Source organism: Neomonachus schauinslandi, chromosome 1 (genome assembly GCF_002201575.2).
Source record: "Neomonachus schauinslandi chromosome 1, ASM220157v2, whole genome shotgun sequence".
In the NCBI taxonomy this organism is placed as follows: Eukaryota; Metazoa; Chordata; class Mammalia; order Carnivora; family Phocidae; genus Neomonachus; species Neomonachus schauinslandi.
The window spans coordinates 144,000,594-144,024,295 of NC_058403.1; the positions used below are offsets into that span (position 1 = coordinate 144,000,594).

Consider the following 23,702-nt stretch of genomic DNA (forward strand, 5'->3'; position numbering starts at 1 on the left):
CATCCATTGTGCTGGCTTCTCAGGGGAGCCCTTTTGTGTAGAAACTCATGTCCTTAAATTCTGAGGTTTCTTGAGTTATTTTGTGGTTGATTTCTTTCCCTCTTTTGTCTTTAGCCTCTATTCCTGGAACGTATCATTCGGATAGTTGACCTCCTTCCTGACCTGTCCTCTAATTGTCCTCTTTTCCTGTTTTTTTTTTTTTTCTTCATCTTTTTGTCTTCTTACTATCTTTTCTAGAAGGTTTTCTCAATTTTATCATGTAACACTTTCATGGAGTTTTTAATGTCTGCTATCCTATTTGTCATTTCAAAAACGAATTTTGTTCCTGAAGGACTATTTGTGTCCTTCCAGTAACCTGTTTCTGGTTCACTACTGTAATATCGTTTCTCCCTGAGGACACTGATCTTTTTTTCTCCCTCTTCAAAGTTGCTTTCTTCCAGTTTGTTTTTTGGTCTCAGCTCTCTGCCCCATTATACGGGCTTTTTTGTCATCATAGATCTGGTAACCTTGGTTGTCTGCCTATGTTTTAAAAATACAAAGCTGTTCAGATGCTCTAAGCACATAGATGGGGCTTATCAACTTTGAACTCCATTGTGGATTGACCAGGCCAAGCTGTGTGTTGGTGAATCCCCAAGGTCTTTTCTCTCGTGCGAGTGAAGGCTTCGCTGCCAGTGCCCTAAGAACCCAATGGAAGGGAAAGGTTAGGGATTGAAAGGATGGGGAAGTCTTCACACTGAAGAGTCATTTCAGTCTCTTATTTCAGCATGATACTCAAACCTTCAACTGTGCCTTTCAACCCCGAGACCACCCCCCTCTTTTTTTTTTTACCTTCTTTAGAGTGGTTCTCAATCAGGGGTGACTTTGCCTCCTAGGAGACACTTGGCAATTTCTGGAGACATTTTTGATTGTCATTAAGAGGGAGATGGGGAACTTGCTGCTAGCATCTAGCAGGTAGAGGCCAGGGATGCTGCCAAACCTCCTGCACAGGGCGGCTCTCAACAACAAAGAGTTGTTGACCCCCAGGGTCAACAGGACTGAGGCTGAGAATTCCCTACCTAGAGAATAAACGTACAGACCAATCACAGAGGTGGAGCAGTCACCTGGTAGCTTATAAAGTAATCTAGGACACAGCTACTTTCAAACAGCTCTCCGCAAATCCTCCTCACTTGAGCCATCCCTTCTTCTCTCTCAGTCCCTGTTCCAGTCCCAGAGATGCCTGAGTCTTTTCAGACCTTGCAGCAACCGTGGTTTGGTTCTTTACTTTCCCCATCAAGCCTCCTCACAGTGGCCAAATCTGTTATCCCTCATCCATATGTGTCCCAGGCTTCTAAAACTGTGTTGCTTTTGTCTCCTTTCCTATTCATCCCCTTCTCGTGATAATTTTAGAAGGGTTTGGAGAAGGAGCAAAATTAGACTCGTGTTCAATTTGACATCTTTATCCAGAAGCCTAAAATACATGCTGAAGCTACCGTGGCTGGCACTGGTACCACCGTCTCACAGATGAGAGGAATAGAAGATTCCAGAACCTGACCCAGTATATGGAAAGTCACCAATACGTGATAACAGATCAAAGACTAGCTGCTAGAAAAAAATAAAATTGGCCTTTCCTCGCCCCATATATAGAACGCAATTCTAGTTGCATCAACACCCTAAACATATATACAAGCTGTAAGAAAATATAGGAGAATATTTGCATAATCCTGTGTTGAGGAAGACCTTCCTGGGCAGGTGGGAATAGAAGAAGGCTTAAAGGGGGACCAGTTATGTAGACATTTAAAACTTCCATATGACAAAAGACTCTGTTAAAAAAAAAAAAACAAAAACAGTTAAAAAACAAACCTGGATGGGGAAAATATTGCCCAATATGTAGTTGGTTACCATGCCTCTTCTGTAAAGACCTTTACAAATCAGGAAGAAAGTGATTTTTTAAAACATATCAATAAATAAGGAAGGAGCTCAATAAATGAGGAAGGAACTCGAGGTGGCTAATAAGCATTTGAAAAGGTGCTATATCATCCTCACCACTAATCAGGAGAATGTAAACTGAAAGAAAAAGGGTACTATACATCATGGTTCTTAAGGTGTGGTCTCTGGACCAAGAGCATCAGCACCACCTGGGGACTTGTAGACCTAGTGAAAAAACTCGGAGAGTGGGACCCAGCCCTCCGTGGTTTAACAAGCCGGGCAGGTGATCCGTGTAGCCATGAGAATGAAAAAACGATGTTCAGTGTCATGCCTGAATCTCCCTGTGCTGAGTGAAAGAAACCAAACACAAGAATACATACTGTAGGATTCCACGTATATGAAGTTCAGAAACAAGCAACAGTAATCTAGACTGTTAGGAATCAGGACGATTGTTACCCTTAGATGAGGGAGGGAGTAACTAGAAGTGAGAATGGAGCTTCCAGGCACTGGTCACGTTCCGTTTCTTGGTGTGGATGCTGGTTATTAAGGTTTGTGCAGTTTGTGAAAATTCATTGAGTTGTTCATTGCAGATTTGTACATTTTTCTCTATGCTTCAATTCGGTGAATCAGGGCAAGGTAAATGTGAGATCTCTCTCTTTTTAAGATTTTATTTTTAAGTCATCTTTACACCCAACATGGGGCTTGAACTCATGACCTCAAGATCAAGAGTCCCATGCTGTGGGGCGCCTGGGTGGCTCAGTCGTTAAGCGTCTGGCTTCGGCTCAGGTCGTGATCCCAGGACCCTGGGATCGAGCCCCACATCGGGCTCCCTGCTCCGCGGGGAAGCCTGCTTCTCCCTCTCCTACTCCCCCTGCTTGTGTTCCATCTCTCGCTATGTCTCTCTCTGTCAAATAAATAAATAAAATCTTTAAAAAAAAAAAAAGAGTCTCATGCTGTACCGACTGAGCCAGCCAGGGGCCCCAAGATCTCTTTTTTTAAAATCGGGTTTTAAATTATTTAAAACATGGGAACTCAGGATCGAAGGGAAAAGCATGCTTTAGTACAATTAGTACAAGGCTTGGATGAGTAAGTTGCAGTACCTCTAACATTTAAAATAGCCTAGAAATTCTGCTTCTCAGAATCCTTCCTGGGATTCAGGTATATATTATAAGAATGTTCCCAGGGCATTTTTATATAAGCATAAAGGAGACAACTTAAATTTCTCTCAATTGGGAACTTGTTACATGAATTATAGAAAACTGGGCAACTGTCAGAATTGGCATAGATCGGTGTGTAGTAGTGTGAAGGAGGTCCCCCACGATATTGTTCATGGAGAGAAGCAAGTCATAAAGCACCATGTACAGCGTGATCCATATTTTCAAGAGAGAAAGAAAAGGATGTACAGGTGGTAGTCACAGATTCAAGGAAAAGAATTTAAGAAAGGTAGATTTAAAGTTTTTATATTGGTTTCTCTTGAGAATTTACAACTGGTGGATGGAGGTTGTTGCTGCTTTGTATATTTTTTATATACTTTCTATATTTCTGTGTTTATTTTTACCTGCATTTATCACTTCAGGAATTTTTTTTAAGTCTTAGCTTTACCATTCAAAAAAGTCTTAGCCTAAAAAAATGCTCATCAGTGAAAAAAACAAACAGTATTTTTGTAGTCTAAGCAGATAAAGATTTAAAGTTTGTCTTAAGCAGATAAAGATCTAGAGTTTGTCTTAAACACACACACACACCCAGCAGGAGATGACTAACATTTTGTAGAGTGATTTTCATCAGTATTGGTTATAGTGAGAGACAAAAGGCTTGCTTCTTATTTCTGTTACCTAGGAAATTCACTTGGGTAGAATTCTTTTCTTGACGGGGGCGTTCTTTTAACTGTGTTTGCTGGTGAGGTCATGGGTCAGGTATTCCTGCTCTTTGAGAGATGGCTCAGTTAACGATATTGTCCCTGTGTGTAAAAGATGACCACTGCTAGCACATTAGACAAAGCGTCTCTAGACAGTGGACCCTGCTTGCTTTAATAATGAAAAACGCATTCAGAGCCAAGAGCTGTTAGGTGAGCTGGTCTAGCTGGACACAAGCTCGTGCTGGAGACTTAAACCCTTGCATTCCCCTGGGGAAACAACCTAACCCTGTTTGCCGTGTTACGTTTCAACGGCAGTTATGTTTCCTCTGTGCATCATCAACAAAGGGCCATTCTGACCTTTTCAGTTTGAATCAAGAACCCCGTGATGTTATTTCAGACCCCACCATGCTGGATTACATCTAACTACCAGTCTCACTGATCCAATGAGTATCACATCTATGTGTGTAGATTACCTGTCAGTTATGATGAATTCAGGCCCCAAACCCCATTAGCGTGAGGCTTAGCACTTTCTGGAATTCTATCTCATTTTGTACATCTTCACTTTTGATAAATTCTGCTGCCACGAATGTAAGCATAAAAGCACGTCTCCATTAAGTATTGCTTTGGAATTTATATACAATATCAAACAGACAAAAAGAACAGCAACTTTCAACTCTATAAAGAGGGGAAGCCACAACATTTAGAGTCTGTTTTGTGCTCCCCAGCACAGCAACCAAACTGTAGCAGCAGAGAGGTGGGCTTCTCGCGGTGAGCCGTGTACAGTGTCCCTTGGAAACCTGTCTGAGGGCTTCATGACCTCACAGTAAGTCTTCCTTCTTAAAGAGGGGCCTTCACTCTTGTGCCTGCAGCATCCACTTCTCATCCCCATCTGGAGGTCCTGGCCACCTCAGGCTGGGTAGGTTGAAAACTGAGCTCAGGAGCTGTGGTAAAGATCAGCCCCTTCACCTGGTCCTGTTTCATTGTTCAGGTGAGGAAGTGACAACCCTCGTACGCATCATACATCTTTCCAGAGACTCTGCACGTCTTTCCACTCTATCCTAACCTAAATCTATTCGAGTCCTGGCCTGGCCACTTCGGCAGTGTGTCTGGAATTCCCTCACTTCCCAATATTCGCTGCCACCATCTTGGTCTTGAATACGTCATCTTCTCCCACTGGGACTATTGTGACAGTCTGTGAGCTTGTCTCCTCCCACACACACCCCCTCTTCCCCTCCACGTGCCTATTCTCCCCAAGCAGCCAGAGTGGTATTGTAACCAAACTAACGTGCGGTCGCTCCTTGGTGAGACTCAGATGGAAACCACACCAGGTGGAGTTGTCGCACAGTGGATGAGATCACGGAGAATCACTCCCAAAGCCGTGACTCCCTGAGCAAGGGTGAAGGGGTTCCTTTTATTTAGGGTTAGGATGAATATTTAGATTTGTCATTGCATGTAGAGGGGAGCATAAGGCTGTGCACGCACCTTAAAGAAACCTGCCTGAACATACATTGTATGTTATATAAATGAGGCTGGGCTCCTCCTTGGAGCTTGTGTGGAGATTTTTTTTTTTTTTAAGATTTTATTATTTTTGTGAGAGAGAGCATGCGAGTGAGCATGAGCAGGGGAGAGAGGTAGAGGGAGAAGCAGACTCCCTGCTGAGCAGGGAGCCCGATGTGGGACTCGATCCCAGGACCCTGGGATCATGATCTGAGCCGAAGGCAGACGCTTAATGGACTGAAGCCACCCAGGTGCCTGGAGATTTAGTATTATAATGAGGTAAAGGTAACTGTCAGTCATTCCCTGGTTCACTCCATGGTCTCTCTGCAGAGGCGTGAGTGGGGGTTAAGTTCAAACTGATCTGGGGGTCTGGGCCACCAGAACTCTTTTTGTCTGGGCAGTCGCTGTTGCTTGAGGGCTAGTTTCAGTTTTCATCACAGGATGTTTTACCTGTCAGGTCTTCTGCCTCAGTTAAGAGATAAGCTAGAAAGAAGAGCTTAAGAAAAATATGGGACAGGGCGCCTGGGTGGCTCAGTTGGTTAAGCGACTGCCTTCGGCTCAGGTCATGATCCTGGAGTCCCTGGATCGAGTCCCTGGATCGAGTCCTGCATCGGGCTCCCTGCTCGGCAGGGAGTCTGCTTCTCCCTCTGACCCTCCCCCCTCTCATGTACTCCCTCTCTCATTCTCTCTCTCTCTCAAATAAAAATAAATAAAATCTTTAAAAAAAAAATATGGGACAAAGGTCAGTGGGTACAAGCAGATGAGCAGTAAAGGTCAGGTCTTGGGGTCTAGCTGGTGACAGGAAGCCTGGCAGAGTTTAGTGCTCTCAAGGGTTAAGGGTTAAACAAATAAGTGAAAACAATCTTCCTAGATCTGTGATTAAAATTCCTGTAGTAATTTGTTCCGTATGCCACAAAGAAAGCTAAAACAGAATTATTTGTCCTGAGTCTTATCAGCTAGAGCCTGCCCTGGACTCCTGGGGATATGGTTTGGATACTAACTGTTTCATGACCTAGGAATAAAGTCCTGGTCCCTGGAAGGTACTGGAATGCGAGATGCATCCTTTGCTCTGGACTTCCTTTGTTCAGGACTAAAGATGCCTATGGTTTGGATCAGTTTCTTTTCCCTTGATGAAATCTTCCTCTAGTCAATTGGTGACATTGATTTGGCTTTGGGTTTGGTCTCATTCATCAGCAGTGAAGATTTGGATGGCTCTTGCTGGAATAAATGCACAACTTATGTTAAAATGCTGAATGCCGGTGTCTGCACTGGGCCCCTGCCTGTTCTCCTTTCTGAAGGCTCTCTCAGGCCACGTGTTATTTGCCATCTGCGGGGGGAGAGGGGCAGCGGTGGCAGGTGGGGAATCCTCAGAGGTTCATCCCTTGAGAGTAGATCAGTTCCATGGACCACCTCAAGTGGACCTGCAGTCTTGTTCCTTGACAAGCATCAGCCTGTGAGTAAATTCCAGCCACAGGTGTGTGTAGAATGTCCCCTTGTAGTATTTTAAAAATCATTATTAGTGCTAACATTTAAAAATCAAGATTATCATGTACAAACTTGACTTTCTGTGTTTTCTTGAGGGGAAAAAAAATAAAAGGAAGATCTAGCAAAATTGACACACAACCAGGGAGGCTGCCTGGCCCAGTCAGTGGAGCATGCGACTCTTGATCTTGGGGTCATGAGTTCGAGCCCCACATTGGGGGTTAGAATGTACTTAGAAAAAGATTGGCCCACAGCAGTTGCCTGGAGCTGAATAGAGACTGCCCCTTACAATAGACACCGTTTTTCTTGTTTTCTGATCTCTATTCAGCCTACCATGTTCATCTTTTATACCTTCCTGGCATTTGTGGGCACGCGAGTTTGCAACCCCTGTTTTGTATTCATAAGTCACGTGTATGTGTAAATATGAACAAATGCTATAAATGACACTCTGTATAATTGTTTTTTTCTCTGTCCCTGCTTCCTTCTTTACTTTCTCCTTGTGTCTCCCTTTTCTTTCAAACTGCCTCTGCCATTTTACAGGTGCTGGGATTGCTGGTGTGGACGCTGATCGCTGGAACTGAGTACTTCCGGGTCCCCGCGTTTGGCTGGGTCATGTTTGTAGCTGTATTTTACTGGGTCCTCACCGTCTTCTTCCTCATCATCTACATAACAATGACCTACACCAGGATTCCCCAGGTGCCCTGGACAACAGTGGTAAGGAAGCCAGGGGTCATCTTCTTGTCCACTGCCCACTAGGTAGGATTGAGCTTAGTCCTTCCTAGTCCTTAGTCCAACAATTCAGGATTGTCTCTCTGCCAGCAGAGCAGGGGACAAAGCCAGGGAGAACCCAACATAGCAGGTGTTTTATACCTGAGTATGGAACTGGGCATGTTGGAAGGTCCAGGAATTTCTTTTAGGCAAAAATAGCAAACCAGTTCTCAGAAGACTGAATGAAGAGAAATTCAGTTCTTCATTAGTTCCTCATAAACACCATCACCTGGAAATTAGTACATCGGGGCACCAGCCTCGGCAGATCTCACTTCCTTTAAACCCCTCCTGGGGCCACGACCTTGGCCCTTTGTGCACAGAGCTCTTTGATGTTGGGATGCACAGTGTGTGCAGAGTTAGAATGAAAAATGAAACTGCTGTTAGAATAAATAGGTGTCTTCATATTTGGAAGCAAGTGCGGTCAAGGGTGATTGGATGCTTGTCCTGGCTCCGGGCACCATGGTGGGTGCAGCATAAACTAAGGGGAACACACGGTCTGGGATGAAATAGATAAGAAAATGTACCTGTCTTAGTCGGCTCTGGCGCCATAACAAAATACCATAGACTGGGTAGCTTAAATGACAGAAATTGATTTCTCACACTTCTAGAGGCTGGAAGTCCACAATCAGGTGTCAGTAGAGCTGGTCTCTGGTGAGAGCTCCCTTCCTGACTTGCAGATGTCTGCTATCTTTCTGTGGCTCACATGGATGGGAACAGATGCTATCAAGAGGATCCCAACCTCTTGATCTCATCTAACCCTAATTACCTCTCAAGTGCCTCATCTCAAATACCATCACGTTGTCAATCAGAGCTTCAATGTGTGCACTTGGGGGGACACAGACATTCAGTGCATAACATTCTGCCGCTGGCTCCCCCAAATCATGCCCTTCTGACATGCAAAATACATTCATTCCATCTCAACATCCCCAAAAGTCTTAACTCATTCCAACATCGACTGAAGTCTAAGAGCCAAAGTTTCGCCCAAATATTATCTAAATCAAGTATGGTGAGATTGGAGGTATAGTTCATCCTGAGGCAGAATTCCTCTCCAGCTGCGAGCCTGTGAAACCAGACAAGTTATGTACTTGTAAAATACAGTGGTGGGACAGGCACAGGATAGATGGTCCCATTCCAAAAGGGAGAAATAGGGAGGAGGGATGGGGTGGCGAGTCCAAGGCAAGCCCAAAACTTACAAGGCAAATTCCATGGGATGTTAAGCCTTCAGGATAAGCCTCTTTGGTTCAGTGCTCTGCCCTCCAGGCCCACTGGGGTGGCAGTGTCACCCCTATGCGTCTGCAGGGTGACCTGCCCCTGAGGCACTGGGGTGGGCACATCCAGGCTCACAGAAACCAGAGAGGCAGCCTACCCTTTGAAACTGAGGAGGAACCAGCCTGCCCCCAGGGCCTGATGATCTCTGAATGAGCCTTTGGGTGACTCATTCTTTTTTCTTAAAAATTGGCACGTATTCACGGCCAAATGGCTCTATGGTTCTATCGTATAGATTCCAAGAAGTTCAACAGCACTCCTTTATTTTGTCCCATCTCCACCCCTTCTCATTCAAACTCACAGCGTTTCACCGGTATAATGCCTTACCTGTTCCTGGCTTCTCCTGACACATGATTAGATCTGTGGTTTGCACCCATGATCTCTTTATCAAATGGTTGTTTGGCCATACCTGTGCTGTTCTCTTCAGAGCAAGCTTTTTCTTTCTTTCTTTTTTTTAATAGATTTATTTATTTGAGAGAGAGAGAGAGAGTTGGGGAGAGGAACAGAGGGAGAGGGAGAGGCAGAGTCCGAAGCAGACTCCGTGCCGAGTGCACAGCCCAACACAGGGCTTGATTCCATGACCCCAAGATCAACGTGAGCTGAAACCAAGGTTTGCATGCTCAACCAACTGTGCCACCCAGGCACCCCAAGTTTTCTTATTTTTTTGCAATATGGATAGGCTGAGAATTTTCCAAACCTTCAAGTTCTGCGGCCTTTTTGCTTAACAATTTCTTCTTTAATTCACCTCCCTCCTTGTGCATTTTACTATAAACAGGAGGAACCAAGCCGCTCCTTTAACACTTTGCTTAAAAAATCTCATTTAAATATCCAGTTTGTTGCTTGCAAGCTCTGTCTTCCACAAAGCACTAGAACACGGTTCAGCTAAATTCTCTGCCACTTTATGACAGGGATCACCTTTCCTCCAGTTTCCAAAAACATGTTCCCCATTTCCATTTGAGATCTCTCCACAATGGCCTTTAACATCCATATTTTTACTAAGATTCTGTCTGTGGTTATTTATGCATTCTCTAAGAAGATGGAAGCTTTGTCTTAGCCTCTTCTCTTTTCTTCCTAAGTCCTCATTGGAATCACCTTCAACACCCATAGTTCTAGTATACTCCTCAAAACTCTCCAGCCTTTACTCATTATCCAGTTCCAAAGCCAGTTTTATATTTTTAGATCTTTGTTACAGCACCACCCCACTCCTGGTTCTAAAATCTGTCTACCCCACTCTCGATATAAATTCTAGATTAGTCAGAGTTCTCTAGAGAAGCATAGGCATTAGGGTGTGTATGTGTGTGTGTATATATAAAGAGATTTACTGGAAGGGATTGGTTCACATGACCGTGGAAACTAAGAAGTCCCAAGATCTGCTGTCCACAAGCTGGAGACCCAGGCACGCTGATGGTGTAGTTCCAGGCTGAGTCCAAAGGCCTGAGAACCAGGGAACCTGATGCTCTAAGTTCTAGTCTGAAAGGCACCAGGCCTGAGACCCAAGAACACCTGATGTTTCAGTTTAAGCCCAAAGGCAGGAAAAAAGACTGATGTCCCAGCTCAAGGCAGTCAGGCAGAGCAGTTCCCTCTTCCTCAGCCTTGAGCACCTCAAAGTAACAGTCACATGGGAATACCAGGTGAGGGCCTATAGTCCAAGGGACCTGGGGGAATGTAAGGAATGCTGTTTTGGAAAAAGAGGGGTCTTAAAAGGATGTCTTGAGGGCGCCTGGGTGGCTCAGTTGGTTAAGCGACTGCCTTCGGCTCAGGTCATGATCCTGGAGTCCCGGGATCGAGTCCCGCATCGGGCTCCCTGCTCCGCAGGGAGCCTGCTTCTCCCTCTGACCCTCCCCCCTCTCATGTGCTCTCTCTCTCTCATTCTCTCTGTCTCAAATAAATAAATAAAATCTTTAAAAAAAAAAAAAAAAAAAAAAAAAAAAAAAAAAAAAAGGATGTCTTGAGCAAAGTGCTTGTGAACTTGGAAGAAGAGAACTTGGAAACTGTCACAGGAGAGCAAATGGGTGAGATGCAGGAATGAGCAGTACCTTTCATTCCACTCCTGCTGAGTCTCAATTCCTAGGTATGCTGTCTGGATCAGGGCTTGGCAAACTTCCTCTATACAGGACCAGACAGTAAGTATTTTCTCTTTTGGAGGCTATGCAATCTCTGTCACAACTGCTCAACTCTGCTTGCAGCATGAGATCGTCTGTAGACAATTTGCAAATGAATGAACATGATCCTCTTCCCAGTAAAACTTTATTCCCAAAAACTGGCTGTGGGCCAGATTTGGCCTGTGTGCATAGTTTGCTGACTTCTGTTCCAGATCATCTCTGGTCTCTCTCTTCTCTAAGCCTAAAATACTTTTCACTGATTTTTTACATTAAAAATTTTAAATTTTAAAAAATTTAAAGATATTTTAATATATTAAAATAAAAAAAATAAAGATTGATTTATTTATTTGAGAGAGAGAGAATGGGGAGAGGGGCAAAGGCAGAGGGAGAGCGAGAATCCTCCAGCAGATTCCCCACCGTGGGGCTCAATCCCAAGGCCTTGAGATCATGACATGAGCGGAAATAAAGAGTCAGCCGCTTAACCACCTGAGCCACCCAGTGGCTTAAAATTTAAAATGTAAATTTAAAATTTTAAAATAAATTTTAAAATGTAAAAATAAAATGTTTAAATAAAAATTTAAAATAAAAAATTATAATTTTAGGGGTGCCTGGGTGGCTCAGACGGTTAAGTGTCTGCCTTTGGCTCAGGTCGTGATCCCGGGGTCCTGGGATCAAGCCCCACATCGGGCTCCCTGCCCAGCGAGGAGTCTGCTTCTCCCTCCCCCTCTGCCTGCCGCTCCCCCTGCTTGTACTCTCTGTCTAATTAAAAAAAAAATAAAAAATCTTTAAAAAAATTATAATTTTAATATTAAAAAATTAAAAAATTAAAATAATGCTCTAGCTCGGTCGGTAGAGCATGAGACTTTTTTTTCTCCTAAGCAGTAACATTTAATTTACTTATAAATTTGTAATTTGGGAAAGGCTCAGCAGGACAGTATATCTCTGCTTCCTCAGTCAGCTGGGCTGGCTTGAAGGTGGTTGGAGGCTGGAATCATCATACGTCTAGCAGTTGATACTGCCTGTCAGTGGGACCTCTGCCAGAGCCAGGGCCAGAATACCTACACATGACCTCTCCGTGAGCCTGCTTGGATGGTCTACTGCCCGGTGGCTTGGGTTCCAAAAACTATATATTTTTTCATTCTTTATTTAAATTCAGTTTAGTTAACATATACTATATTATTAGTTTCAGAGGTAGAATTTAGTGATTCATCCTTTGCATATAACACCCAGTGCTCATTCCATCAAGCGGAGCATGAGACTCTTTTTTTTTTAAAGATTTTATTTATTTATTTGACAGAGAGAGACACAGTGAGAGCAGGATCACAAGCAGGGGGAGAGGGAGAGGGAGAAACAGGCTTCTCGCGGAGCAGGCAGCCCGATGCGGGGCTCGATCCCAGGACCCTGGGATCATGACCTGAGCTGAAAGCAGACGCTTAACCGACTGAGCCACCCAGGCGCCCCTGGAGCATGAGACTCTTGATCTTGGGTTTATAAGTTTGAGCCCCATGTTAGGTGGAGAGATTACTTAAAATTAAAAAAAAAAATCGAAATATTGCTTTTAATGGTACTTTTTTTAATTTTTTTTTTTAAGATTTTATTTATTTATTTAAGAGAGAATGAGATAGAGAGAGAGCACGAGAGGGGGGAGGGTCAGAGGGAGAAGCAGACTCCCTGCCGAGCAGGGAGCCCGACGTGGGACTTGATCCCGGGACTCCAGGATCATGACCTGAGCCGAAGGCAGTCGCTTAACCAACTGAGCCACCCAGGCGCCCCAGTACTTTTTTTTTTAAATAATGCTCCCTTCTGGCACTTCCTAGTTTTAAAATGCTTTGATTTGCATGATCAGAATTTATCATCATGATGTGCGTCCCCATTTTATAAATAAGAAAATTGAGATTTAGAGCCTCATGACTTTGCCCAGATGCACACACAGCTGGGGTCCATCTCTCTTGACTTCTGTCCAGTGTTTTTTTCTGATCTTGTTCCACTCCAGGCATGCCTCTGCCTGAGTAATAAATAAGAACCCCAACCAGCAGTCAGGAGACCAGGACTTGTAGGCCCTTTAGGGTTGTTTAATCCTTCATCTTTTTTTTTTTTTTTTTTTAAGATTTTATTTGTCAGAGAGATGGAAAGAGAGCACAAGCAGGGGGAGTGGCAGGCAGAGAGAGAGGGAGAAGCAGGCTCCCCCAAGCAGGGAGCCCAATGCGGGGCTCAATCCCAGGACCCTGGGATCATGACCTGAGCCAAAGGCAGATGCCCAACCGACTGAGCCACCCAGGCGCCCCTTAATCCTTCATCTTATCAAGCAAGACCATCAGCCTCCACCTTAGAGGTTACACACTCACACGTGTGGAAAGACCAGACAAGTCATGCAAGGGAGCATAAATTCAGTGAGTGTTGAATTCTCGCCACCCAGACACACAGTTTTTGGGCATCTTAATCAACTGGGGAATATTCTTCACTTTCCGGAGAAATAAATTGGAAACGTGTTCTTCAGAATTGTTAGATTTTCTGTTATTTCCCTCCCTAAGGCAATCCAGAAATCTGGGCTTTTGTGTGAACTCTTTCACTTTTAAAATATTTTTAGCCAAATTTTAAAAACTTTTTTGCAGCCAGCAGCTGCTACAGGTCAAACATGTCTGACTTCAGGTTGGGGGGTTTTTATTTCCTGCTCTGAGAAGCCCCTTTGCGAAACCTCTCAAAGCATTTGTGAGTGGGGTAAGCAGTGTTAACTGGATATCCAAAGTGGGATCTGGGGGGAAAGTTTTCCTGTGTAACAACTAAGGTCTCAGATCTTTATTACCTGTGCCCAGCAGAACCTCTTGCAGGAACAGACTGGTTCAGATGCTGGCCCTCACTGTATGTCCCACACTAACTGGAGCATGGCAAGGGTCAGGCCAACCCAGGACTCTGCTGAGGCAGCTGATGGGCTTCTGGTGCCAGAGTGAACCTTCTAGAATCTTGCTGCTCAAAGTGCGGTCCCTGGACCAGCAGCATCACATGGGAGCTTTTTAGAAATCTTTGGTCCTGCCCCAGACCTACTGAATCGGAAGCTCTATAGAGTATCTGGCAATCTCTATTATAAGCTTTCCAGATAATTCTTAGGCACCTAAAGTGTAGGAAACCCTGGTTTACAGATAATTATAGGTCCACACCCCCTCCCTGGAACCTTTAGGCTAGATATGTTTGCAATCACAATTTTTTTTCAAATTTTAGAAAGAAGTAATCTGGTGCATTTATTACATAAGGTGACCCCTCCCTCTGAGTCTGGGGGCAACACTGTAATCAGACATGTTAATATTTCTGCAAGAACACGTGCATTTTTCCTGCTAAGAGGGATGCTAAAGACTGCATTGCCCCTGTGTCAGTGCAAGCCAGTTTTTGCTGCCTAATGACTTTGGGGTTTACATTTGGTTGTCAGAGCATTTGAGAAATCTAAGATTAAAGAAAAGGGAGCAGTAGACCTGGTTTTAGTCCCCTGGGAGTTTGGCTGGGAGACCGCCCATGGAACACTACAAAAAGCAGAGTCTCGTAAGTTTTGCCTTTAGTTCTTTGCTTGACAAGGCATGAGCTTTGCACTGGACTTAGCTTGACAATAGGCATTTTTCCTATTGCATCTGAGGAGAATACAGGTGCAGAGTTACTATGTCCATCCTTAACATGGAGCGGAACCACAGCAGGTTCCCGCGAGCACCTCTAAGCTCCTGGGCAATATCATTTACCCAGAGAGGCTGCAATGAATGCTTTCTGACAAATCTGATCTGGGCTAAAACTTCAAAGCAATACAGTCTGTCCTCCTCAGAGCACTAAGCACCAGGACCTCCACAAAAGCTTTTTCTGAGGATCTGTCCTCTGCAGCTCATCCCTGTTGGCTTCATTGCAAGCACTCTGAGCAGTACTGGGCACAGGGCGGAGGGTGGAGGGTGAGGCCTCCTTCCGTTGACAACATCAGCCACCATTTATGAAACACCTGTGTGCCAGAGGTCGGGCTGGGTCCTTCATATCTTACAACATTTCACCTCACACTAACTGCAAAGAGGGAACGGATTATTTCCGTTTGGCAGGTAAAGAAACTGAGATGCTGAGAGGATTTTGATAGGAATGGGATACAGGTCCCCGGATGCCAACCACAGTTGTCCACCCTGGAGTCTGCTTGGCTCTCAGGGGACACGAGTGCCCTGGTTCTAACCTTCAGGAATTCTCTGAAACTGAAAGAACCTACCTCCCCTCTACTGGGAAGGGATGAGATGTTCTTAGCAGTTAGGTTTGGTCAGTTGTGGATACCAATAATACAGTGTGGAGGGTCAACAAGGGGGCTAGCTGCTTGAGGGTTTTATCTATGGGTGCCTTTATTTGGGGGAAAGGACATTTTATACCAAAGAGGGATCGAATTTCAGAAAAGAATAGCCTCCCTCCACCTTCTCCCAAAAAGGAACAGTTGGAAACCTTTTGTAAGACACTGTATTTGTTCTCTGTTGCCTGGGGCCCAGGGGTGGTTTGAGAACTGGCATGGGAATTGGAGGGGCTCCCTGATCGTTCAGCTTGAACAGTCTCGGACTTGGGTCCTATTTCTCAAGAGCAGTATAATCTGTGTTTCCTTGAAGCTCAGTGCTATTCTAGAGCCTGCTGAAGCTTCGCCGTTGCCCTCCTTCCCTTCTGTAGCCACACAGATCTCTTTTTTTAACCTCTATAACAATCTCAGATCCGGGTTCTTTGCCCTTCTTTTTTCTTTCCTCTCTCCACCTGTTTTCACTAGGTTCCCACTCCAGGCATCCCTCAGACATACTTACTTTGGGAGTCCTAGGAAGATGGGGGAGCCAGTAGGTTGGGCTCTGAGGTAGCAAAATAGAGGCTGTGAGAACCCGTCGGGAGCCCTCGGGGTGGTGTGTGGGGGAAGGAAGCCCTTCCCTGCTTCCCTCCAAGGGAAACAGAATTTCTCATTTCCTTGGGAAAATGGATTGGGCCACACTTAGTATGGAGTCGTGTCCCCACTCCCTCTCCAGCCCTTCACCCACACGGCAGAGGGGACAAGGCCCGGGCCTGTGTCAGGGTGGTCCTGGCCGGGCTGGCCTCCCGGAAGCTCTCTCATTCATCTCTCTCCTTGTATGGGGACTGGACATGCATGGGTGCCCCCAAATACATGTTTAAAGACGTTCCTCACAGCAGTGTTGGTAATCCCGAGAAAGCTAGGAACATCAAATGCCCATCAACAGGGGAAGAGTTAAATTCTGAGGTATTTGTGTCATGACAAGAAATGAGGTCCATCTGTTTGGACTGACAAGTAAAATTGCCCTTGGTATCTTTCTCAATGAAGAAAAAAATCCGAACAAAACAGAAAAACCCCCACTGAGATGCCTGACTATATGGCTCTGTTTGTATAAGATTGGGTGGTGGTTTATATCTCAAAGGAAAGGGTTGAGGTGAAAGGAGTAGACTGGCTTTTTACTCCAGATTGTTCTGTCCAGACGGGATTTTGTTTGGTTACCATGGACATGCATTACTTTTTAATTTTTTTCTTAAGCATTTTAATGTTTCAAATACTACATGGCTAATTTATTAAATAAATACCGCTACCTGTAAAAGGCCACAAAACGAAAACTAAAGTCTCACACCCCTCAGAGGTAACTACATTGAACTGTTTCAGCATTTAAAAAAAAAAAAAAAGTAGGAAGTCCTTTACTTGGCAAATAGTAAATGTGCAAATCTCTAGAGGTAATGTGAAATGGAAAAAAAAAAAATTGGTTTTTAAAAAAATGCACAGATGTGTTCCTGGACCAAAACCCCCCCCCCAACCAGCAAACATAATGAATCACCAGGGAAACCAGGACTTCCTGGGGACACATTTCTTTTTTTAAGACTTATTTATTAGGGAGAGAGAGAGTGAGGGGGAGGGGCAGAGGGAGAGGAGAGGAAGAGAGAGAATCTCAAGCGGACTCCCTGCTGAGTGGGGAGCCCAATGCAGGGCTTGATCCCTGGACCCTAAGATCATGACCTGAGTCGAAATCAAGAGTCAGACACTTAACCAACTGAGCCACCCAGGCACCCCAGGGGACACATTTCTAATGGCAGATGAGCATCCTGGGCAGCCTGAATCCTGGGACTGACCCTTATCATAAAGTTTAATCTCCTTAACCCAGAACAATGTAAGTAAAGTGTGGAGGTGGTAAGAGGGATACACAACCCACCTCAGAAGGACCTGCATCTGGAAAATTCTATGTGCCTTTCTCCTAGAAGAAAAAGATACTGCTTCCCCCCTACCCCTACCCATTCCCGTCTCTCTGAATGACTGAGGGAGAGCTGTAAGACCATGGGGGGCCTACTCCTGAGAGCCACCCTCTTCCTACCTGTATAAGCATTGGTTTTCTGCATCAGTTTTGCCCCACCCCATCCCCACCTCTCACCCTTGTTCAGACGGGGGTGAAGTTTGGCACATTTCACAGTTTGATTTCCTAGAGTTGAAGTATAACTGGAAACCAAATATCTATTGGATTTACACCTCTCTCTTCTCTAAGAATAGGAAAAAATAAGATGAAGCCAGGAGTGAGATTAGTTCCAAAAGGGTTCTGTTAATATGTATAATCTTAGTTTCATTTTTAAGAACTTGCTGCTAGGATTGAGGAGTTCACCTAAATGTCGTCCCCCCCCCCCCCCCCCCCTCCGCTTAGCCTGGGGAATAGATCAGCTGGGCCTGCTTTTGGAAGAGCTATCTCGCAGCTCTGGGTCGGGGACAGGTGCCGAAACGCTGTGGCTGCTGGGGCCGCAGTCTGGGCAGATCTCGCTGGGGAACCCCAGCTGCCTGCCTTCCTCAGCCAGTAGGTCACCAGGGCTGAAATCTGGATGAAGCAAGGATCAAGAGCAAAGAGAGAGAGAGAGGTGGCCGAAGGGACAAGCAAGGCAACCTGGGTGTCTTGGGGGCAGGTGAGGGGTGTCTGGGTGTGCTGTGTAAAAGTTGGTAGGAAGTTGGGGCATCTGGGTGGCTCAGTCGTTAAGCATCTGCCTTCGGCTCAGGTCATGTTCCCAGGGTCCTGGGATCGAGTTCCGCATCGGGCTCCCTGCTCGGCGGGAAGCCTGCTTCTCCCTCTCCCACTCCCCCTGCTTGTGTTCCCTCTCTCGCTGTATCTCTGTCAAATAAATAAATAAAATCTTAAAAAAATAAATAAATAAAGTTGGTAGGAAGCCCCCTCCTCCTGGAGGCACTGATGAGCTGCCTCTCAGAGCCCTCATCCCTGCCCCCTCCAAGTGTCCGATGCACCCCTTACTACACCTGGCGTGCAGTTCTGGCCACTACAGAGATCCAGAGGTGTCCAGACCTTCCACGCTCCCTGACCACTCCACCCTTCTATCTCCCCCAGGGTCTGTGCTTTAATGGCAGCGCCTTCGTCTTATACCTCTCAGCCGCTGTGGTGGATGCGTCTTCTGTCTTCCCCGAGAGAGACAGCCACAATTTCAACAGCTGGGCAGCCTCATCGGTGAGTGAGCAAGCCCTTTCACCTGCCCCACCCCCTTCCTGCATGGTCAGTGTCACAGTCTCCTCCTCCCGGTGGGGCTGGGGGTCCAGGAGGAAGACCCAAGTTATCTGTAGGGGCGGGAAAGCCTCACCTGCACTCGAGACACTGGCAATTAACTTGTTGGTTAAAAGCATCAAAAATTGGGCGCCTGGGTGGCTCAGTCATTAAGCGGCTGCCTTCGGCTCAGGTCATGATCCCAGCGTCCTGGGATCGAGTCCCACATCGGGCTCCCTGCTCGGCGGGAGGCCTGCTTCTCCCTCTCCCACTCCCCCTGCTTGTGTTCCTGCTCTCTCTATCTCTCTCTCTGTCAAATAAATAAAAAAAATCTTAAAAAAAAAAAAAGCATCAAAAATTACTGGGGCCTCCTGATGGCCTGAAGTGCACAGAGGTTAAAAGACCCAGCTTGGGGTGCCTGAGTGGCTCAGTCGTTAAGCGTCTGCTTTCGGCTCAGGTCATGATCCCGGTGTCCTGGGATCAAGCCCTGCGTCGGGCTCCCTGCTCAGCGGGAAGCCTGCTTCTCTCTCTGCCTCTCCCACTCACCCTGCTTGTGTTTCCTCTCTCTCTGTGTCTCTCTCTGTCAAAAAAATAAATAAAATCTTAAAAAAAAAAAAGACCCAGCTTGAGTGAAAGCCAAATAGCTGGAACAAAATAAGTATTTGAGGAAGAAAAAATATTTGAGGCACTCTAAGAATAATTCTACTGACTACAGTTCAAGTGGGGAGACAGTTGCAAAAAAAAAAAAATGAGCACACTACGATTCTATTTTTACTTAAGAAGTGGAGATGTTTGTTTATGCGATGGGAGTGCCTGGGAAAGCATACATGAACAGAGGTTCCTTCCAGAGACTGTGGTTGGATGATGAAGGGAGCAGCCTGAGGGGCTTCTGCTTTTTAATTTATGTGCTTCCATACTATTTGCATATTTAAACCATTAATGTGTATTGTAGTTCTGATTTTAAAAACTAATTTTAGAAGTTCCTCTGAGATTGGCCTTAAAATATTCCACTCCCAAAAGAAGTAATTGGCGGGGGGGGGGTTGGGGTCAGTTAAACAGGAATACCAAAATGATCATGTTAAAACTGATTGATGATACACAGCCGTTCATTATATATATATATTTTTAAAGTGGGCACCATGCCCAGTGTGGAGCCCAACATGAGTCTTGAACTCACAACCCCAAGCCGAGATCAAGAGTTGGACACTTGATCAACTGACTGAGCCACCCAGGCACCCCCCTCCCCTATTTCTTATATTCTGATATTTATATTCAAAAATCTCTATTTAAAGGTAGAGAGCATGGTGCTGTCATGGTTCAGTCAGTTAAGTGTCTGACTTGATCTCAGCTCAGGTCTTGATCTCAGGGTCGTGAGTTCAGCCCCACATTGAGCTCTATGCTGGGCATGAAGCCTACTTAAAAAAAAAAAAAAAAATTTTTTTTTTTTTTTTTTTTAATCACAAGCTTTAGCAGCACTAAGCTCAAGCTATCATACAGCAAGAATCAGCCAGACCTGGGCATTGGCTGCCCCTTCAGAGGCTCCTGCTTTTTCCCTGCTCACCATTCGCACCCTGTGGGTTCGTGGCTTCCTCCCACCCACTCAACTCCTTTATGTAACTGACCCTATGGCAATCTGAGGTTAAGCCCTGGTCTAAAATTGTCTATACTAAATTAGGAATACATGTGCTTTTCTCAGATACACACCACCATCCTCACCCTGAAGTGAACACCATGTGGTTATTTGAGCAAAACTACAAGCTTTCCAGATACGTTGCAAAAAGAAAAACAAAAAACAAAACAAAACCCCCAAACAACCAGCATAGCCAGAGATCATTTCAGAAGGAAGGTAATTGAACCAATAAAGCAATTTTAGATGAGAAAGCCTGGAGTCAAGGGATGCTATGAGTACTTGATTCAATGGAGGTGAAATGATAACTTTTGCTAATTAGAATGTGCCCTAAGCCCTCTTTGTATTATCCTCTGTTTTCTCCAGTTCTTCGCCTTTTTGGTCACCATCTGCTATGCTGGAAACACATATTTCAGTTTTGTAGCTTGGAGATCCAGGACCGTACAGTGATTTGCCATTTTGAGAATTAAACAGGAGAAAGCAGGAAGAATCTCACTGTAAAAAAACAGCAACAACAAACTGTAGGTATATAATGTATATTTCCAGAGAATTATATTTAACTAATGTTTTTATATACTTAGTTAAATTTGCTCACAGTGGTTTGTTACAGTTAAACTGGATACTTATTTGCAAATTGTTGTAGCTTATAAGGAACTCTTAAATATCTTGTTGATGTCTTCATGGACCTTGTTTTCTTAGACAATGTATAAATAGATAAATTGCTAATGTTAAGACGGTGTCGAGTTTGTAAACCTAACTTTTTAAAATGCCAGATTCTTTTCTGATTAAATGTTTCAAAATCTTGGGTAAGGTGTCTGATTTGAGAAAGGAGACCTACTGCCAAAGCCCAAGGTTGGGTGCTGTGGGTAAATCTTCATCCTCACAAGGCTGCCCAATTGTAGTATTGCCCAGACACCCTTGTCCACAGCCACCAGGCCAGGGTAGTAGGAGAGACCCTTCTCCCCGAGACTGGGGATCATCAGTGGCCATGGTTCTCACATGCTAACCAGTTGACCCAGAAAGCATGTAATGAGACACTGGCCTTGCAGTTCGGTAATAACCTAAGTGGTGGTGCTGAGTGCCCAGACTGACGTGCTGTGTGGCAATTTTTTCCTAACACATATTAAAATAAGTGCATAACCATTAAACCGATAAATACTTGCGTGTACCTTAAGATACTTGCTGACCACAGTGATGCGTGTACTGTACTTTGTGGAAACCACCTGTCCCCACGTCTCCAGACTCCAGAACTAATATTTTGTGGCACTGTTATGAGATACCATCAGATGGTGGAAAGAACCCCAGGCAGCCAGGCAGATGGGTATTTAGAGGAAGTGTGTTGAGGCAGTATGGTTCTTGCTGGTACGGCAGTGCATCTTGGGTGATTTTTCAACGTGGGCTTCTTTTGAAAAACAAAAAACCACAGAAACATTAGTGTAGTTGACGACAGTGAAAAGTCTTAGTTGCGTACTCTGTGGGCATAACTCCTGTGGCCTCCACTCTCGCGCGAAGCAATGCTCTTTCTTACTGCTGCTAGTTGTTTGGTAGGTCTTCTTCTTGCTTAACTGTAAGTTCTTACCCAAGTTCTGTTTACCTCTACAAAGGAGGGTTTCTTCGGCATCTAACACCCACCACAGACCCATCCACAGTTCTGGATCCAAATAGGTAGTGGGGAGGGGGGGGCACCAGAATAAGGTGAGTGTAGAGACCCAGTGTGTGGGAGCGGGTGGGTGCTGGGGGTACAGGAGGCCAGTCTGAGTCCAACGTGCGGATGATCAGGGCTGCAATCCGAGGGAAGCTGCCTCCCTAGCCATCACTAGGACAGCCTCCGACTCGCCGATTTTGCAAGACAAGCTGAAATCACTAGTCAGAATTTGTGTGCTCTGCCTCTCTCTGTTCATCTCTCTCTCTCATTCACAGAGGCATATTCATCTTCCATGTACTCGGTGGGTGTTTTGAGCACTTTGTATTGCAACCAAAGCTCCACACAAGGCAGAAAAACTGTAACCTCCAGATGGGTCTGTTTCTGGAAACTTCTGGAAACAGCTGTCAAGAAAGAAGCCTGTTTTATGTCCTCCCCACCCCCTGTGGGGTGTGCGCGCGCGCGTGTGTGTGTGTGTGTGTGTGATTTCTGTAATCATGGCCCCATTTATAGGAAGTGACTTCTACAGCGAAAAGTTCCATAAACCACTTTGAAATATTCTCCAGAAAGACTACAACGATAGGTCTTTTTTGAACCAGTAGAACCAGAGAGATCGGTTTCAAGAGAACAGTACTCATTTGTGTCCATGCAGGAGTATTTGTTGTTTGTATGTGTGGTTTCTCGGAGCTTGACCATTTTTGTTATCCTGAGAGTTTGCCAACAAAACAAAACAAAACCCAGAAAAACATAATTTTTTAACTGAAAGGAAATTCTTATTTCCTCTTTTGAATACTGACTTTGTTCATGAATTTTTAAGTGTGGGTTTTTAGACAACAAAATGATTCTCTTGTTCAGATGAAGCTGTAAATTTTGAACTGCTTCAGTTTTTCTCCTAAGAAAGAAAAACAAACAGCCACATGTGCTTCACCCAACATAACAAAAAGAATAGGTTTCTGGGGTTTGAAGAATATTAGTACAAGGATAGTATACAACGTGTTAAACTGTTCTCTGGTATCTGTCCTCACCATCTGCCCTCCCCAGACCATCACGTCCTTTTTGGTGGAGCTTGGTGGGTTTTGAGTTTGATGTATTTACCCACTTATGGCCAATCAATGACACACTTTAGGCAATTAATCTCTCTCCATTGCAAGGTCCAACTCACAGCCCCAAAGGATAAATATTTAGCCAATATTTGAAAGCTATAAGAAAACCTAGAGACAAGACTGTTCAATATCAATTATTTTTGTACATTTAAAAGTCACTGGTTTCACAGAAAAATCCCTTCAGGCTATCAGCCCACAAAAAGGTTTAAATACATAAAGTGCTCTCTGCATAGAGCATGGACATTTAAAAACACTAACTGAAGATACAGGCCCAGGTAGAAAATCAATTTAAAGTTTGTATTTCTATCCCCTAGACAATTATTATTTTAATGGAGAAGATGGATTTTTCACAGGAAAAAATAGTTCGGGCATATAAAGCTGGGGCGCATGAGCAAAAACACACCCTGTAAGATGACAACCTAAGAAGCATTTGTTCACTTGGCCTTACATGGAAGTTCTGGCAGTGTGCTGCTGCCAAGTGTGGGGCTCAAGCAGATGGCTGTGGAGGAAAGTAGGATGACTATCCCCATGTGGCTGACTGAGAGTAATGGGCAAGATCAGAATAAGTCTGGTTACAAGTTGGGGGGTGGGTGAACTTAGGTGTTTGCTCTACAGAAGAAGATCGGGCTTGAGGGAAAATGCTTGGCAATACAGGTGATGATTTCAGAAACTAAGGAAGGTGGCTGACATAGTTGTTGACTGAAGAGACATTGCATTTGGAAGGTATGTTTTGAGAAAACTTGAATGTCAATGACAGAGGTTTTTTTCCCTAGAATATTCAGAATAACTAAATCTAGGAAGGAAGAAAGTAGAGGAGCTTGTCGCTGCCTGGCCCACATCTCTTCTCCCTCCTCTTGTTGTCTTAGTTTTTATTTAATAAACAGCCTCCCTCTTATGCCTCAGCTTCATGGGGGAAGCTGACTGCACTTGGATGGGGGCCTGTGGCTCTAAGC

The 23,702-nt window shown here is 44.8% G+C and overlaps 1 protein-coding gene across 2 annotated transcripts in view; it reads left to right on the plus strand.

The window, feature by feature from the left end:
* Positions 1-20,794, plus strand: part of CMTM8 (CKLF like MARVEL transmembrane domain containing 8) — a 105,882-nt gene extending 85,088 nt beyond the window's left edge. The window contains exons 2-4 of one of the 2 annotated variants that reach the window (XM_021678838.1): positions 7,280-7,453; positions 18,228-18,344; positions 20,371-20,794. In XM_021678838.1, the coding sequence (XP_021534513.1) occupies positions 7,280-7,453; positions 18,228-18,344; positions 20,371-20,454 (375 nt within the window). In that variant the 3' untranslated portion in view covers positions 20,455-20,794. The remainder of the gene's footprint in view (positions 1-7,279; positions 7,454-18,227; positions 18,345-20,370) is intronic. The other variant, XM_044915835.1, reaches the window with a different exon arrangement.
* The last annotated feature ends 2,908 nt before the right edge of the window (positions 20,795-23,702 follow it).